At 42.0% G+C, this 19,333-nt stretch overlaps 1 protein-coding gene across 1 annotated transcript in view; it reads right to left on the bottom strand.

Annotated features, from left to right (window-relative positions):
• Positions 1 to 2,683: 2,683 nt before the first annotated feature.
• The window catches only part of LOC140217323 (multifunctional protein ADE2-like), a 34,987-nt gene continuing 18,337 nt past the window's right edge, over positions 2,684 to 19,333 (bottom strand). Inside the window, exons 3-8 of the mRNA XM_072287794.1 lie at positions 12,810 to 12,988; positions 11,391 to 11,598; positions 7,421 to 7,590; positions 6,358 to 6,535; positions 4,307 to 4,465; positions 2,684 to 3,040 (exon numbers count right to left, since the gene is read on the bottom strand). Coding sequence (XP_072143895.1) covers positions 2,871 to 3,040; positions 4,307 to 4,465; positions 6,358 to 6,535; positions 7,421 to 7,590; positions 11,391 to 11,598; positions 12,810 to 12,988 — 1,064 coding nt within the window. The 3' untranslated portion in view covers positions 2,684 to 2,870. The remainder of the gene's footprint in view (positions 3,041 to 4,306; positions 4,466 to 6,357; positions 6,536 to 7,420; positions 7,591 to 11,390; positions 11,599 to 12,809; positions 12,989 to 19,333) is intronic.

The raw sequence follows: 19,333 nt of genomic DNA, 5'->3' as shown, positions 1-19,333 counted from the left end.
GGGCTTCATGAAACAAGTTTGTCTTTAGAGATGGCTGCAATGTGTGCAGGAATGTGGTTCCACCACTGGGACGTGCACAATACTGAAGGTCAGCCAAGTCAGTGACTTTCGATGCCTAGATACCCAGTGAATCCATTTATCGTAGCACACATGCCAGTCTTGTGCAGGGCATGTGGAAGTGTGCCAAACTTATGCGAGTGTTGCAGCCATGTTGTTCAGCATCGAAGCTGTCTTTGCTTTATTGGAACGAAGGTACTATCAATCTCAGTTCATCACATATATTTTAGATAGTTCAAAGTTGCTTAGCACATTCATCTGGTCACTATTTTTCGTCCAGAAAGGAAAAAAATTTGGTGCTACAATTTTATGCAAGTTCTTGCTTGTGTCACTTGCCAAGTTTTATCCTCTTCTTCATAAACATCGACAACAGAGTTTTCGTTCTATTCTCCAGCCCCTCTAGTTGCAATGAGGTTATATTGTGGCGATTTACAATTACATTATTAATACATGTCATAATTTATGATGACAGGGAAATAATCATGTAGGTTGGAATGTCATAAATTTGATTTTGGGTAACTGGTTCCTAGTGCACTGCTTAGATTTTGATGCATCTCTTGCTTCCCTCTAAAAACATGTTTTGGTGAGCTTACCTCAGGTTTGCTGCAAAGTAATTCCTATTTTAATCTGCCGAGATGTAGACTGCTTATGTTGCATAGAATATCTGCATATGATGCTGATACTGGGAAACTTTGCTCAAGACTAGGATTTATACTCTATAGGTGTCATCAAGCAAGCACTATCATGGACAAATCAAACCCAAACAGGAAAATGCAAATCACAACAGCAAAACCTGAAGCTGATGCTTCATGGAAGAGATGTGTTAATGTGCTTGATTAGAAGTTGGACGCAAGATGCAGTGTCCTTTGTTGGGCAAAAAATGAATTGCACTCTTACATTGCAGCCATAAAGAAATGCTCTTGCATTTCTTCTGTTTGTGTTTGAACTGTCCTGTTCCTGTGCTATTTGTCTGACAGTGGTGCACTTAAAATGCTGATAGGGAGTGCATTTCGGTTGCACACCTCGCAGTGCTAGAGCTGTGTGATGTCTGGAGCTTCACTAAGTGACAAAAGATGCAGGGGGCATTTTCTGCATCATGCCTTGCTTGGCGAGTCCCCTTGTGAGAAATGTTGCCCGAGGTGTCCATTGCTCGACAATGTTAATCACTTAAAGCCTTTAGCTTCTTGCAAACTTCTGTATTGCTTGGATTTCTAAAGCTACAAGTGATTCGCATCGATGTCATCATGCATGTACAAGTTCACCTGTACCTTGAGCAGCTCATGTTGCATATATAGAGTCGGGCAGCACTTCGTAACTTAGCTACATTGTGTACTGCAACCCTGGGGTAGGAAGCATGACCAAAGTGACAGCGGCGATATTGCAGAGTGCGAGAGACTGTAGACAAAGTTGGTTCCGAGTGATTAGGCATTTGTGGACAAGCCAAGGGCCCTGGAAACGTTAAAGCAAATATCTTTTGCCCATAACATGGGCAGCAGTCAAGTCTAGAAAGTAACACCGTAATGCATTGGTGATAGGGTAATTTCTACTTCAACACCAGAAGCTGAGCAAGCTGGCAGGTATTCATGGTACGGAAAGGCAGGTGTGCAAAATAGACAAGACAAAGTAACGAGAGCGGGTTGAACGAGAAGAAGAGTAATCATTTTTGTTGTCCTTGTGTGTTTTGCATGCCTGCCTTCCCATACCAAGGATGTTGTATAGCAAATTGAACGATGTAGTTCTCGCTGTGTATCAACAGATATATTTCAGCTGTGTCTGGCTGTGCTGCTATTGCACATGTGCATAATAACTTCTGCAAAATAGCAGTCGGGATTTTCAATTATGTTAAACAGCTCCAATATTCCAAGGCACCTTGTTTCCTCTACTTTACAAAAAGAGACAAGCCAAAGATTTTTTTTTAGCTGATATTGTTGCTCTGCAATGGTGCATGTCCTGTTACAAGGACCTGCAAGCCTTACCATGCAAGAAACTTTCACGACTCAAGAGCTCTGGGCTGAAGGTTTTGCATTTAGCGTACTGCTACACATGGTTTCGCTGCATCAGTAGGCTTGTTTGCTTGAGTCAAGGTAGCTCTTGAAGTGCCTTGAAATGTGCAAGCAAATGTGCGGGTTGTGATGGTAGTTGCATGAAATTTTCATTTTGCCAACTGCTGCGCAGGTTAGGCTTGTGTTGTAGGTGCAGTACAGAAGATAGCGATTGCAAGATTTATAGCCTGTACTAGTGTGTGATGGTAACCCCTTGCTCTCGTGTGGTGCATGCACTAGCATTAGGAATCGACCATGGCAACAAATTCGGACCTCTGCCAACTTTAAGTAGGATAAAGAATGTTTACTTTATCTATGTCTACAAGCACATCCCCAGACACCTTTGACAACCTCTTCTGTGCGTGTGTTGTGTAATGAATTTAGATGTCCTCAACATGCATTTTACACGTAATGTATTCAGGTCATCCTCCCAGCTGCCTATTGTTTTCCTTGGTCTGTCACACTGCCGAAAGAAATTTGGCTGCAATGTTCAGTTTCGTTTAATAAGTGTTGTACTGGTGTTTTCAAGTTTGGTGCTAGTCACTTTTAGGAAGCTTGTTGTCATAATAAAGACTATTGAACAGTTGGCATTGACAGTGCTTTTATTGCCTCGAAAGACTACACATGTCATACTTCTCTACTACTGTTACACATGTCCTTGCCACACGTATGCACTGAGGTAGAAAAAGAGAAGTGAAGGAAGAAAAGAAACAATTTTAATGCAAAAAGTAATGCATGCCAACAAAGTTGCAGACTGAAGTCTTCAGCAATTTATGCCTTTTGCTCCTGCTTGATTTTTTTGTCAGCCATTTTGAGAGACACCCAAGTATTCAACTGTGATGCACGAAGCTTCGCCCAAATGACATGGTCACTCATTGCCAAGATCTGTGCCGCAGCCAAGGCTGCCGCTTCTGGGAAAAGAACTGTCGTGCATCCTAAGCCTGGAAGAAGAAGAGTTCGATGCACTTCTTAAAAATCAAGCAATGATGAATGATCTAATTGTCTTCTTTCTTACATCCTGAAATCAGACTTGGACTGTGAGAGATGCAGTTTTGGAGGAGATATGATGGAATCTTTATAACCTGGGTTTCTCGGCGTGCACTGTAATCTAAGTGTAAGATTTTTAACATTTTGTGTTCTGTCAAGATGCAGCTGCCAATGCTGCAGCAAGGAAACACCAATGCTACCGGAATGCTAGCCTCAGGAAGTAGAAACCAAATTGAGGAAAAATTTACAGCATCGCCAAAGGCAATCGCACACACCTACGATAACACTGAGCATATGGCATTCATAAATGTGGGCTTTTTAATTAAAAATTTAGTACAGCATCGCCCACTAGTTACTACTGTGCACGCAAGCTTATTTGCAGGCTGCTATTGCAACAATGCACGAATTTTGTTTCTACGATGAACCCCATGCCGGGCCCAGTCTAATATTTTCCACACTAGAAAATTGTGGAGTGGCAACAAACTGGAAACATTGTACCACTAGAAATTTTCGGAAGAGTTTCGCAACAGTGGTGACAGAAGCAAATATAATTTGGCTTGCTAGTGCAAGAAGGCGAGTTACCCTCGCCAGAGCAAAAGCTCTCCTATCACCTCTACAAGTGACGTTCTCCCCTCCAAATCCCACATCAGGTTTATGTCATGAGACCTGCCTTTCTTTCGTGTCATTACTTGCTGCCTGGTGCATATTCAGTGTTTTACAGAAGTCTAAACACTGGTGATGCACTGGTGATGGCTGGTGGGACCCGTGACAGTGTGCAAGACCAGCAAATGCTTTGCTGAAGAGACTAACTGGTCTGAGAATAACGACACACACTCATTTGAATTTTCAGCTGTTTTCACAGCATACATAAGTGTAGTAGCATTCTGCAGACACGGTCATGACCGCTTGATCTATGCACCGAGCAAGGGGTCCTTTAAACAGAAATATCAAAATTCGCTTCATGGCTCAAGCGATTTATTGCAATTACATATGTCTTAACCTGCTCATTTAACTCATGCACAGTTGTACAAACACACAGTGTAGTCGCTATTTGCCTCTAAGCCACAGTGGTACACAGATGTGCAGCGGCATTGCCAAAAGCAGCTCTACCCATTTCACTGAGCACAATTCAGTTTATCATTGCAGATGTTATAATTGCCACCTGGTAAAATGAAAGTTGGTGAAAGTGAAGCAGCTTCATACTGCCACTGTGCCCTTACCAGATGGCAGCCTGAGTGATGACCAAACATCATGGGGTCCCCACTCTCCTGAGACAGGGGGGCAGTTGATCACCGGGAATACAGTGTTTCCAGATGTCACAGGGCCCAAGCCATTGCTTCGTCCCGCCACGCTGACAAAGACTGTTGGAATACCTTCACCTGAAATCCAGGCCAGAGGAGCCAGGTGATGCATTTGTCATTTCACTGTAGCACTTGAAATGCCCTCGTACTTAAAAAATTTATAACATCATAGGAGCTCATTCATGCAGGATTGTCCCACCCAAGTCCTGCACGAATCTGTCGGAAATAACGGCATTATCTTACTGGGCCCTCATTCATCTGCATGCATTTTGTAGCAAACCACTCTGGGACTTGCGATTACGTTGACATGTGTGAACCTTGCATCATGATTGCCCCTGTACACCAACCAGAGCAACCGAATGTCTTTGCATCTCTGCCCTACATTTCAAACTAGGGAATGCTGCTTCAAATTACAGTGTGCTACCTCTGTAGCTCAGCAAGAATTACAATACGCTGGTGAGTTCCCACAGCTCAGAATTCATATTCACTGATTTAGTCTAGTTTAGTGGTTGGGCAAACTGAGGCTTGTTAAATGAGATCTCTCCATTATAGCTGCACACACCCACAGCCACTGGATATGTTTTTATCCTGTGGCTGTGGCACACCTTATGGCATTATGCAGGCTAGTTGGTGCATGGAGACAAAGGTAACAGTACAGACTGCTCGGCTACAAGGTATGCATCAAAGTGCACTGCTACATGGAGTGAGAGTCTTATGTCATACAGTAGACCATCACAATAATTTTTATTGCTTCAGCAGGGTTTTGAAACTCAGTGGCCGGAGCAGTTCACTACACTGCAAGCAAGGTTTGCCACAGTGCATAAGAGTATAGGAAAAATGGCAGTTTAACTTGTGGTGAAGCTGGCAAGATGTAGTCCTTGCGACATGTTCTGCAGACAGTCTTGTTAGGAATATATTGAATATTCGCTCTCATATGCGATTCTGTATGATAATTTGCCCCACATGTAACGAAATAACCAAAAGGCTGAAAAAAAGAACAAATGCCTTCGCATGTATAAATAAAAATTCATCAGCCCTTCCACTCTGAAGAAGGACGAACAGCGAAGCTGTGGTGTGTTTTACCTCAATCGACGCATCTATGTATATATAGGTAATAATAATAATAATAATAATAATGATAATAATAATAATAATAATTATTATTATTATTATTATTATTATTATTATTATTATTATTATTATTATTATTATTATTATTATTATAAGGTCACCCAGGTGACTATGATGTAACCACAACACACAATGCCCACTGGTGGTAACAATGTGTATAGAACGCAGGTGGCTATTAAAATGAGCCTTGACGCGAGCGACAATATGCATTGACCGGGGCGCAGTCAAAGGAGTGCACGGAACAAAACGCGTTTTTTTGTCATTTGAACTGAGCATATTTCCTAGTTAACTGAATGAAGCTTGGAAGGACTAGAGTTTCATTCTAGCAGACAAACATGGGGCTGTTTCCCTCCCATAGAAGCCCATGTACTGACAGCAGACGAGAATTCCACAATATTTACTAATTCACTGTGAACTACATAATTATGAAAAGTAGATGAAACGCTGCATAATGTTAGAGTCGTCTTGACGACTAATTGTCATAATTTGTTTTGGGATAGTTTTGATAAAACAAAAGTTACAGCTGTTTTCTGTAACCATACTCCCTCCATAGATAGCCATATATAGACAGCAGAGGGGATTCTGTAACATTTACAACTTCACTGTGAACTAACTAATTATGACAAGTAAATGAAACTCAGCGTAATGACAGAGTCATCTTAGCGGCCCATTTCAGCATAGTTTTTTCCAAGATACCTACGTTAGATTGAGAGCTACAGAGCAGTCGCAAGAAACTGGAGACAAAAATGTTTTCGTGTCAACACGACGAATAGACAGATGGACACCGACCACAATCGCTGGGTAGCTATATACAGCTTCGCTGTAAAAAAGTGACATGCCTTCATATTCAGCAATCATGTCCAGAGCCTGGTCGGTGTTCTTGTGTGCAGATGCTACCCTCAGCTCACAGGGAACACCAAGCTTTTCGCAGGCCTTCTTGATCTTTTCACAGTGCTCCTTGTCAGATGGTGAACCCATCACAACAGCGACTTGGGACTTAGGTTTGGGGCTAAGTTTCTGCAAAACAATGGAACGTTTTCAGTGCAGTGCTAGTTCTCTAGCAAACATTTCCAGTACGAGCTGTAAAATGCTGCATGATGGCAACATTGCATTCATTAATTAAAATTAAATTATGAGGTTTAACGTGCCAAAACCACTTTTTGATTATGAAGCACACCGTAGCGGAGGGCTCCGGAAATTTAGACCACCTGGGGTTCTTTAACGTGCACCTAAATCTAAGTACACGGATGTCTTCGCATTTCACCCCCATCGAAATGCTGCCACCGTGGCCGGGATTTGATCTCGCAACCTCATGCTCAGCAGCCCAACACCATAGCCACTGAGCAACCATGGCGGGTAGACAACAGTGCATAACGTAACTCATGGGTAAGCAAATGCATCATATTCACTGACTTATTCAAGGTGAATGCACACTGCTGAACAATGAATTAGGTGTTGGCAAATATGCAAAACTGAATAGACTAGGTCACTGCAGAGTCATTGGATGTCGTAACTTTGAAGTTTTAATTTCTTTGTTTAGTACATTATATGCAAGTTTTCAGAGCACATTATAATTGCTTTAGTTGGAAGTAAAAAGTTTCGAAAGTTGTTTTCATCTTCTGTATGTACACAACTGTGAAGAATGCTGGTAATTGTGCATAGCTAGCCTTTAGTAGTAGTATTGTAAGTCTTTTTTTGTGTGTGTGCGATTGCCACGTGGCTACATTGCTAACCATGAAAACAAATATTTTCTTAAGGCTGCCAAAGTGGAACTAAAGCGCAGTATAAAATGGCATTATCTTGCGTAAAATCTGCATGCTTTAGCGAAGATTTTAACTACAATAATGGTGGTTGAATAACCATGCTTATTAAGCACTGCCTCAATCAGTTTCGCAACCGTACCTTGATCTGTTCTGCAACCCAAGCAAAGTTGCTCTTGACTGTTTCAAGGGCCTCGGCAGTGACTTCCTTCAGATTTCGGTAAACTTGCTTGTCAACCATCAACCTCTTGTCACCAGAGGGCCACAGACGCCAGGAGTCGCTGTCAATGATGTCAGCTAGCAGAAGTTCTCCTACAAGAGGAAAGCAGTCTTGTTACGGTGCAGACTTAACAGTGCATGAAACCCTCTTCATATGGGTGATGTTTGCTTACAATGTTGCACCTACAGCAAAGTAGCACTTACAGCAGCAGTTTTTCAGACCCTCTTACATGTGAAACATCATGCTGTTCACCTAGTCTAGAGTGTGAAGTTGCCTATATGGCATTCATAAACAGCCAACAAAAGGAATCTCTTAAAACATGCCACAGGGATCTGCCTGGCTGTCTGTCTTGGTAGATTAATTAGATCAAACAAACATATGCATATCCAACACAGATGTTGGAATCTACATGAAGTGAAGCTCAAGTAAAGAGGTTAATAGCTGCTTTACATCTAATGGCAATGCATATGATAATTGAAAACAGATAGTGCAACTGACACTGGATTTCTCAGTTAGTTCGATCCCAAAATTGGCCCTCGCTGGATAATTGAAAATTGACTGGTCAGCATGAACGCAACTGACCAATATGGTGACTCCAATAGCTGCAGCATGTGCCTTGGTGGTGCTAGGGGACAGTGAATACATCGAAGACAATTAAAATATATCCCACGAGAAACACCTTTTTAAAACCTACCCTAGAAAAATTTTCGGACAGAAACGTCAGCTTACAGTGAATGCTTATTTTGAAGCACATTTTTAACATATGCCTCTTGTTCTTTTTTTTTTTTTTCACAAGAATGGGTCCAAAATTACCTGCGTGGTGCATTTTAATGTGAAATCATGTTCCCTGTATCCAGAACATCCTACAGTCAGAGCCAGTGTCATCATGCCACAGTCATCACAAAAGGTGACAGACGTTATCGCATGGGGCTATATGCGTAGTGCACGCCAATGGACACTCCACTGCAGGTGGCCCTGTTAAGTGCACTTGGGAAAGGCGACAACTGTCCAATGTAGTTTTCTGCATCGTTGCTTGTACTTCTGTTTCATTCACGCTATTGAAGTAAGCAACACCCGTTACATGTGTGTGGTGGCCAAAGCTTCAAGGCATGTCGAAGAACTATTATTGCGCAGTGGAGTGCTCAAATACAGACAAAAACTTGCTGGCAACACAGTTCTACTAATCATTCCCCACGAGTCTTCACAAGTGGGAGCAACGGCAGCAATGGATTATTGGCACTTCACAGAAAATTTCTTGTTCTCGCGCATTCTTTTGTCATGTGTTTGTTGCACTCGATCATGTTTACACTGGTAAGCGATGAAGTTGTTCTTGACTTACTCGTGCTTCAGTTTGATTTGCCCACAATGCAGCATGCGAGTTAAAGGTATTTGACAAAGATTTTGAATGCCACTTGTTGCTTCTACTGTTTGCCACTTCTTGACCATGTTGCTCTAGCTAGGGTGCACAACTGTAAGAGTGAATCATGCGTGTTAAAGCTTCTAAGGCTTAATAGGACTGATTTGGTTGGTTTTATGTGGCCCGGTAATTATTCACCCCAGCAGTCACGCATTTAATGTTTTTGGATCTTATTTTACATGTAGCTTTGCACATACTGAACTGCAGCTAGTTGCTTCATGCAGAACTGTCAAATTTTTTTTAAGTAGGAGGTTATCACCTCAACTCATTAGTAAGGAGCTTAAAATGCACTGTTTTACTGGAATTATTATAGGCAAGTGCTTCTTGAACAGTTTCAAGTTTCCATAGTCTGTTAACAGACTTATTCTTTTTGCCCGACGACATCTTCAATATTGTGGTTGGTCGGGAAATAAAAACGTTAGAAAAGAGGTAGCTCAGGGTAAGCATCACTGTTAGCTGCTGTGTATGGTATTGCTGTTTGATTTTCACCAAGAAATTTGCGTCATGTTTGTGAAGTCAAACCTTGATGCTGTCTGAGCGGACTTGCTACACAGAGTTCTTTGTTTGTTCCACAGATGAGTGCCTTTTTGCAAGTGTATTTTGTACTCCTTTGAATTCTTTCTTATTATCCTTTGCGGTGTAAGAATGCAATGCCTTCATCACAAAGGACTAAGCCTGGCCTTGCCGCCAGCACCCATCTACCTTGGCTGGTGCTGCTCCACCTTTAAATATATTGTGTGGCTTCTCTCTTCCATTACATTAGAAAAAACACTCAAAAGTTGGGAACACTTTAGCTTTGCATGTTTCCAGGCAGGTCTGCAGCGGAAACTACCGTGGGAAAGTCAGTACGTTACAACTCATGCTTTCCAATTCAGTTCCAACTCATGCTTTTATTGACCTGAGCATTTGGCGACTTTGCTGCCTAAAGTACACATTTGCCATTCACAAATTCACAATTACTGTTCTTGAAGCAACTTTGGCAGCACTTATTCAACGATATCACGTGTGTTCATGGGTAGCAAGATCACTACAATGTGTGCCGGCATAGCGCCATGCAGAGTCATTTGAGATGCAGGTATGCACCAATGACATGTGCCTATTATTCAGGTGCAAAAACAGTATTACGGCAAGGGTATTATTAAACAGTAAATGGTCAAGACATCGCATTAGTCAACAAAACAAGTGGCTAATCAACACAGGCTCTACTTCACATAACTGGGCTTCATTGCGCTTGTCTGCATCTGCAATCTTCAGCTACCATTGCAGCAAACTTTTCTCTGCTATTGCAACCCAAGCATACTTTCGAAAGCGCCTGCTAGGTGGCTATCAGTCGTGCCTCTATATGTGGTGCACTACGCTTATACAGTCGAACACCTTTATAACGAAGTGCTTAAGGCCTCCGAAATTATTCGTTATACAGGTCACTTCTTTGTAAAGGTAACGCCCCACACAGCTCATAACAGAACCGGGACAGAATTGTTCCTTTGTTATACAGGTAATTTTGCTGTAGGATGGCAACAACGACATGTTGCTTTCAGACCAATTACAAAAGCTCACTGGAAAAAAAGTAAGTTATTTTCTACTTGCAGCAACAATTAAAGTTGTGTCAGGTGCTTTTGGTGTTCCTCAGAATTGGGTGCATTGCAGTACAAAGTATCAATTTGGTTGGTCTAAGCATCCACCACCACTCCAGTTGAGACTGCTGCAACATTGTTCGATAGATGTGGTATACCAAACATGCGTGAAACCATACAGAGGATGACATGTCCATAAACAGCGATAAGTGCTGCCTGCGAGATGACAACAAAAATTAAGTGCAAATAAATTTCCAGTCTGAAGTTAACCTTCACTGGCTGCATCATTTTGCAATTGCGAGGAGTGGAGGTATGCTGTATATTTTTGTTTAAACATTGGGTGCACATTAGATACAGGAGCATGTTAGAATCTGGCAAATATGGCGAAATGAAGAGACGTGTTTCGGGCATTTTTTTCTGCATCTTTGATCCAACCCCCCGGATAAGTAGATCATTTTCGTAATTTCCTTAAAAGCTGGATTAACAGAAGTCTTTGTTTTAGTTCTGCTTTTAAGGAAGCAATTTGAAGAGGTCCACTCCCAACTGCATTTTCCAGCTTGAAAAAATCGCCATGATCTATGTATGTGGAACTGGGCCTGTGGCATGGAATCATCCCGCATGTTGTCAATGCTGAAAATCATAGCGGACGAAATCTCACATGAGATAGCTAACAACTTTGTTCAAGCCAAAGCAGTTTTATGCCATAGCAAAAAAAAAAAAAAAAAAAGAAAGAAAGAAAAGGGCCAAACATTTCACCAGCACAATGTTACAGTTCAATATGAACATATGAAATATCACCTGCCAACAGAAGCAAGTTTAAGTGTCAAACTATTCTTAGTGGGACCCTACAACACGCTTTAAAGTCTGAAAGATGTTTCCGGTTATGATTAATATGTTGTACCTGTCTCGAGATCCACTCCATATTCCACCTTCATGTCAATCAGGCTGCAATTGAGTGATGCCCAGGCCCTCTCGAGGATCTCAAACACCGTGCGAGTCGTGCGTAGCATGATCTGCACTTCTTCGGCTCCAATGGTGACAGTGCCACACTTGAGCTTGGCCTCGATCAGCTGCTCCGTGGACCACTGGGGGTCGTGGTTTGCATCATCCTGAAACAATGCAAACAAATAATTGTACATTTTAATATATGCTATTTTGGCATAACGCAATGATAAATGTCAGTTTTTCGAGAGTTCTTTATTGTGCATAATAATAAGGTTACAAAAGGGGGATTATATATATTTATATATATAAAGAGGGGGGTCCAATTGTCAACAGTCTGTACAGGAGACCTCCCATCAGAAATGAGTAGGACATGAAAATTCAAAGTAACTATACGCAAGCACACAAGATATTGTATTAAATTAGTCAGTAACACTAAAATATTTTAATGACACAAAGCAATTATTAATATAATGGTAATGATGAAATGGTTATATTGAGTGCAAATTGTTTTTAAGTATGTAGATATTTTATAACAGCCAAACTTTTCTTTTTTTTACTTCCCTAGAAGTACACAGAGTACCCTGCGTCAACCAACTGAAGAACAAAACATTTGAAAATAACAGATGGGAGGTGTGAAGTTTCATTAATTACAGGCACCTAATTTCCAGTTTTGCTGATTTACACACTGAAAGTAATATCTCCAAGAATGGCAAGAAGCATGGCTCCTACTCCGCAACCCACCATATGATTAGGCAAAAGCAGAGGGCAGCCTTGAATGGCACAGTGATTTCATCCGAAGAAGTTCTGGGAATGGTGTCAGACAGATGTGTAACTAGCAATTCTTGAAACCATATATCAAATAAAAAGAACTGTGTTCACCAGGTGGAAAACTAAAAATATTTTTACAGTGCAAAGCAGGCTGAACATGCAGTAGTTATGTTTCTCCCATGGAACAGACTTCTCCATATTTATTAAACTCAGAAAACTTGCACTCATTTTTTCTTCCTCAGTTTAGTGCAGTCTTGTTTTTTTGTTTTACAATTCAATGTAGAGCACTGCTATATTCTTTTACTGATAAACACTCAATACCTATCAGTCGAATGACCGTGATCATGTGCTGTAGTAATGTGTATACTTCGGATGCTTTATTATAATCTTGGGTGCTCTCCCATGGCTTCAGTTTACGGCACTATTTTTTCAAGCTAAATGATGCCACTGCAACACATATCTGTATCGCGGTGAAATTATACTAAAGCAAATTCGTCATTATTGAATGCATAAAGGACCATTGCCGTGCAATTTATACGTAGCTCAAGTTTATTGCTTTTAGCATCCTTTAAACCCAATCACTCAGAGCCTCCCCAAATGAACAAACCTTGAAGAAAGTCTCCAACTTGGGAGGGCTAAAGCGGTAGCCCTCATTCACTCCAGGGTTCCTCTTGAGGAACGAGCCCGTAGCAATGCGTCGCGTCACCCATTCGATGGGCACCATGGCGCAATTCCTGGCCACGAACGACTTGTCATCGTGCTTGCGGACAAAGTGGGTCTTGATTCCTGTAACAGCACAGATGCGGTGAGCATTCAATTGTGCTAGTCTGAAATGCTTTGCATTGTATATTTAGCAAGAACCAGCTCGGTATACTTTATCGAAAAATGGGAAGGGCAGAGGTGAGGTTTATTTTTATCCTTTATTGAAATGTTGCTACGAAATAAACCCTCGACATTTTGCTACCTTCTAAATTTTTTGAGCATTCCGGACAATTCTGAGCAGAAACTCAAGGGCAACACTTAGGGCGAAGTGAAAAGCTTCCACATACCCTGTACCACGCCAAAAAAAAAAAAACACGAAAATAATGTAACGTATCTCGCTTTCTTACTACAGTAAGTCAGTAATAAGCAACTCCCTTTAAATTCAATTTTTTGGTTAATTTGATTGGCAATGAAGGTCTCAGCCAGAGACTGCACCTATTGCTATGGGCCCACACTCATTATTTTGATCCTAGAGCTGGCATTCACCGGTTAATTTGAACTCGGCCGGTCAGCACACATACACTTGATGGTGCTCAGGACACAAATAGAGCACTGAATGTATGTCATCTCCCGCCGACAATTTCCATTTTCAGCCTGCCGTAGGAACATTTTCAAGAGAGAATGGTAGCTCAATGAATGATTACAATTTTTACCAGATTCTAACACGCGCCTTTATATTATATATATATATATATATATATATATATATATATATATATATATATATATATAACAAGAATTGGTCCGAAAATTGCCTGTGTGGTGCAAATCGGTCACGAAACCAATATCAGCGAAGTTTTGAAGTTTTCGCGTTTTCGCATAGCATGACCGCCGATGACGTGCCGCTTTCAGTCTTCAATTACGAAGTCTCCTTGAAAAGATAACTTATTCTGCGTTCTAAGCTAGCGGCAACAAGTTGCGTCACTTTTTTTTGTAACAAAAGAATTGCATGCGTTGTAGGACAAACTAGGGAAGAAGTGGTTGGTCTAGGTGTGGGCCACCATCCCGCTGGCAATTTTTTGCAGAGTCGTTTCATAGACGAAGAATATCAAATGTACAATGGACCGTACGGAGGAGGTGTGGTTTATATAGCTAGAGATAAAGTGCTGCCCAAGAGTGATGAAGATGAATGTTAAGTGTTAACAGTTCTGTGAAAGTAAATTTTCACTGATTTCACCTTATTGCAGCAGTAAGAATCATGCTACATTTCGCTTCCTAAAAAATCGAATACACATTAGATTTCTACTTTTTAGGAGTTCTAATGTCAATTCTAATGTAATATTTACATAAATTTTCTCCTTCAAACCCATAAGATGTGGCTGCGCGTTCAATTCAAGGGTATGTTAGAATCGGTCAAATACTGCAAAATCAATTGGTGGTGTGTTCCGGCATTTTTTTTTCTGCCTCTTGTTTGATTCAACCCACTGGGTAATTCGATCAACTTTGTCCACCCTGTCAAGGTCGAATTAACGAAAGTCTACTGTAATGAAATACGTATACGCAAGGCAAGTGTGTACTAGAGCGCGTCGCAGCTAACATTCTGCTGTAAAAACAATTGTACAATATGCGATATACCACTTACTATGTGTTCGGCTGTCAGTCTTTTTCTGCCACGTGGCTAATATTTTTGTACTAATTACTTGGCTAATTAGAGACTGGATAGACCATGTGTTCAAAATTCCGCATCACAATTGAAGTCTACGCATGTGATGTCCAATCAGCTGCCAAGTCGCAGGGTGTGAGCAGGTTTTTTTATTCTGCACACTACAAGGGAACCGTAGAAAAAAAAGTAATCATTTCATAGGTCATAGCGTGAATTAAACTGAATAAAATGTTTTAGGACGCAATAACAGCTTTCCCAACGTAAGTTAAGGCCCTTAATTCACAAACTGAAAAGTTCATTTTGTATTTAGCCAGTTAATAAGCTAGTACACAAAAACTATCCTGGTGGCCGAAGAGGATTGCATGACCGAACATTGTAGGTCTTATAATCATATACTGCATCAGTTTTTTTTAAATTATTATTTAAGAGTTTACCCAACGTTAGCTGGGATACCTTGTATACATATTGTAATGCCCCTAGATAGCTCATTTGTCACGACGAGTAACAGCGTGAATAGGTTCAGGGAAAAATAAAAGTCCCGACAAGCGCTACCATATGTACAGTTGATAGCAAAAGTTCACGGACCATGCGAGCCCATGCCAGAGTCGCTAGAAAACAAGTTTTCTGCTATACTCTAGACAAACTACACTAGCACTTTTCTAGCGACTATGCCAAGCTCAACATCTACCGTAAAAAGCAACTTTAGGCCGGAATACTCCTCCACTGGCGTGTTAAAGTAGTAGTGGGGGCTCCGATTAATTCTGACCAGCTGGGGTTTGTTAATGTGCACCCAATGCATGGTACACCCACCGGCATGTAAATTTTCCTGGGCCATACGAGGTTTATCTACGTACTCGTGTTCTAGCGCAAAGTGCACAGCCAACGGCATGAAGTGTTATCACACCAGCGGGATGCAGCTAGTATCATTAATATCAGTTCAAATCGTACTGTTATCAAGACAGAGGCGTGTTGCCATGGTTGCCAAAGATAGCATTACATGAGGGAAAAAAAAAACGAATAGCATCACGCTGATGCACCGGAAGCCACTTGGCACGCACCCGCGTGTTCCGTAAACTTTTGCGGTCGGTTGTGCGTAACGACAACACGCTTAAATTTGTATCAAATTCACTAAGCGTCAAAACTAAGTATCTGATATACTGCCTCAAATAAATGAAAGTTCTCAACAGATTTTAATTGCCACAGGAAGTTAATTGAATATGCACGAATTGAGTCTGCATATGCGATTTATGCGAGATCTTTTGTAGGTCCCTGCAACATGTAGTGGAGTAATATTTGGCTGGCATGTTCGCAGCGGCGTTCTCTGCATGTCATTCCGTTTGAACAGAAAATGTTCGCACATGCACCACGGCACTCGCATAATAACATTCAACAATTCCATCGACGAATGAGGCTTGAAGCTAATTCGCTTAACTCATTGCACGTCAGCACAGGGAACAGAACAAGACGCCTGAAAGCGCGATCGAACACCCGAGCGCAGTATCTTGCAGTATAAGTGTGCATCTCAGCCGCATTTCCAAACGACCCTTAGCGCCGCTGTTATATCATATAGTTATATTCCGCTAGATTGGCGCTGCGAACGATTAAGAACGGAAAACGAGATGAATTGCTACAAAATATGATTTTTTCCATACAGTTCTCTTATTAAGTATCCTTTACACCATCGTTTTTCTTATTTTTTATATTTTTTTAGAGTGTGGGATCAATAATTAATATGTTTGTTGCTGTGTCCTTAATTTAAAAGAAAGGACATTCTGGGATTTTATATGCCAAAACCTCGACTTGATCATGAGGCACGCCATAGTGGGGGACTCCGAATTAATTTTGACCACGTGGGGTTCTTTAACGTGCACCCAATGCACGGTTACACGGACGTTTTTGCCTTTAGCCCCCATTAAAAGGCGGCTGCCGCGGCCGGAAGTTTATCCGGCGGCTTCGTGCTTATAACAGCGCAATGCGAAGGCCACTAGAAACCGCGGCGGGTGTTGCTTGCCCTTTCATGATGATGTTCGTCTCCTGTAGATATCGCTTGTGTCAGGTCAAGCATGAGGCACAGCTGTAAGGTGTGGCCAGATGAAGGAGCCATGGCCTCCGAGATCAGAAAACGCGCGCCGCCCGATCTCGGAGGCCAGTGAAGGGGGATTCCCAAACGGCGTGCAATCCATTGGGGCAGGACTGAAGATGTCGTGGGCTCATTACTTCTGTTGCCGTTTTCTGGTAATCTCGAGATACGATCATATATATGACAGTGAAGAAAAATTGAGGACGCTTAAGGTTCGCCTTTAGACTGGAACGCAATAGCATTCAAAGATCTCCGACTGCTTCTCACGCTTCCCGGCAACTGTAGCTTATGTAACCGTAAGGTTTACCGCGAAACGCTGGCGGCGAACGCTATGCACGAAGGCGAGCTTCCTGGTAGAAACGCGGCCTCTTGCGTGGGCCGCGGATGGGTAAAGTCCCTTGATAATTTTAAAGTAGCGACACTCTTTGAACTCTGCCGCCGCCGCGCGACCTCCTCGCCTCCTCCTCGCCCCTTGCGCGTTCCCCCGCGGCAACCACTTTTGCCCCCGTTCTTCTGCACGACGATTGGTCTCCCTGCCGTTGCCCTTGGAAACGCGGGGATCTTGAGTTTTGCTTGTGTTTTTCTTTTTCGTTCGCGCCATTTTCCTCCTGAGCACGGCTGGCTCGGCGCTTTAGCTCGGCGTAGCGAATGTTGTACGCCGTGTTTCTGGTCTATGTGCTAGCGCTATGCCGGGCTGTTGCGCATATAACTGAAGAAAGAAGCCTGAAGATGGTTATGCCGTTTTTATGATGCCACAATGAAAGCGTAACAGCTTGCGTGCGAAGCAGTGGCTGCATGACATTGGCCGAAAGAACTTTGTTCCGACAAAGAACAGCGTTGTTTGAGAGCTGATGAGTCTTTCTTATAGCTCGTAGCAAAGCATCCCGTAATGCGGCATTATTTTTTTCATTCTTCCGGCCTGCTCACCAGCGTTTTTGTTGCGGTTGTCCTCAGTATGCTTAATATTCTGGGGTGGCTCCATCACTTCACACGTCGCTAACTGTTGTTATTCAGTCGGAAGTGCAGTATTATTGATTCTGCTTTGCGCCCTGAAAAAATTAGTGGCAAGTATGCCCGTAGTATTGCAGGTGATGAGCGTTAACTAGTCAAAATTGAGCTTTTTTTAAGTTTTAAGGCGAAAGCCTTTGTTTGTTTGAAGGTCGCGTTGTAAACTGGAAGTATCACGTGACCCAAGGAAGGCCAGAGGGGACCCAAAGCATGTCCACCCCTGTATAAGAGAATGATTACCCAAGTTAATTAATGAATCATTAGTGGTTGACATAAGGTGGATTAGGGAGGATTAATGTTGATTAGAGTGTATTAAAGAAGATTAAGGTGGATTAGAGTGCATTACGAAGGATTAAGATGCATGAATAAAGGGTTAGGTGCGTGGAGGAGGATTAAATCGGATTATGGTGGATTAAGGTGAAGTGTTGATGAAAGGGTATTAAGACCGATTGGGGTGGATTAGGGTGCATGAACAAGGATTAGGGAGGATTACGGTGGATAAAGGAAGATTAAGGTCGATTAATGTGGATTAAGGTGAATTGGGGTTGATAAAGGAGGATTAAGACCGATTCGGATGGACTAGGGCAGATTAATGTGGATTAGGGACCATGGAGCTGGATTAGGTTTGATAGAGGCGGATTAGGGTGTATTAAGGTATATTAGGACCATTAAGCAGGATTGAGTGGGATAAAAGTGCGTGAATAAGGATTAAGGTGGATTATGATGGATTACGGTTGATAAAGGAGGATTAAGACCGCATAGGGTAGGCTAAGTTGCACTAGGGGCGATGTAGGTTGATTAGGTTGTATTAAGGTGGATTGGGAGTATTAAGGTGGATGAGGGAGTATTAAGGTGGATTAGGGTGGACTAAGGTGAATTGGGGTTCATTGAGTATTAAGACCGATTAGTCTACCATAATCCCCCTAATGCACATTCATCGACCTCAATCCTCCTTCATTCACTTTAATCCACCGTAATCTATGAAAGTCCTCCTTAATGCACCCTAATCCACCTTCATCGACTTTAATCTACTCTAACCCTCCTTAATGCACTTTAATCCTCCTTAATCAACCGTAATGCTTCCTCAGTAACTTTGGTACACCCTAGCCTACCGTAATGCACTTTAATCCCTCTTAATCCACCCTTATCCTTCCTTATGCACTTTAATTCACCATAATCCACTATGATCGTCCTCAATGCACATCAACACACCTTCATTCACCCTAATGCACCTTCATCGACTTTAATCCACCTTAATCATCCTTAATACACGCGAATTCATCTTAATCCAATCCCTAATCAATCATTACTTTGCTAACCATTAATCATCTCTTATACGCGGCTGCATATGCTTTGGTTCGCTTCCCGCCTTCCTTCGGTCACGTGATATTTTCTGTAGCTCACAACGGTACCTTGAAACAGAGGTCTAAGGCTTTCGCTTAATAAGCCACACACAAAGGGATGTGTCACAAGAAATACTAGATCAGACGCACGAAGTAACGCGTCTGATCGTGTGGCAGAAAAATTGTCTGGAGTATAGAACTCACCTCAAAGCTCCCTTTAAACCAGTATACCCCGCTCATACGGCTTTAAGAAAAAACCAACCTCCTCATAAACGTTCCCTCCAGCATTATCGATGCTGTTATTAGCATTTCTCAAAATTTTCAACCCCACTGGG

Source organism: Dermacentor andersoni, chromosome 4 (assembly GCF_023375885.2).
Source record: "Dermacentor andersoni chromosome 4, qqDerAnde1_hic_scaffold, whole genome shotgun sequence".
NCBI lineage: Eukaryota > Metazoa > Arthropoda > Arachnida > Ixodida > Ixodidae > Dermacentor > Dermacentor andersoni.
This window is presented reverse-complemented; position numbering and strand designations above follow the sequence as displayed.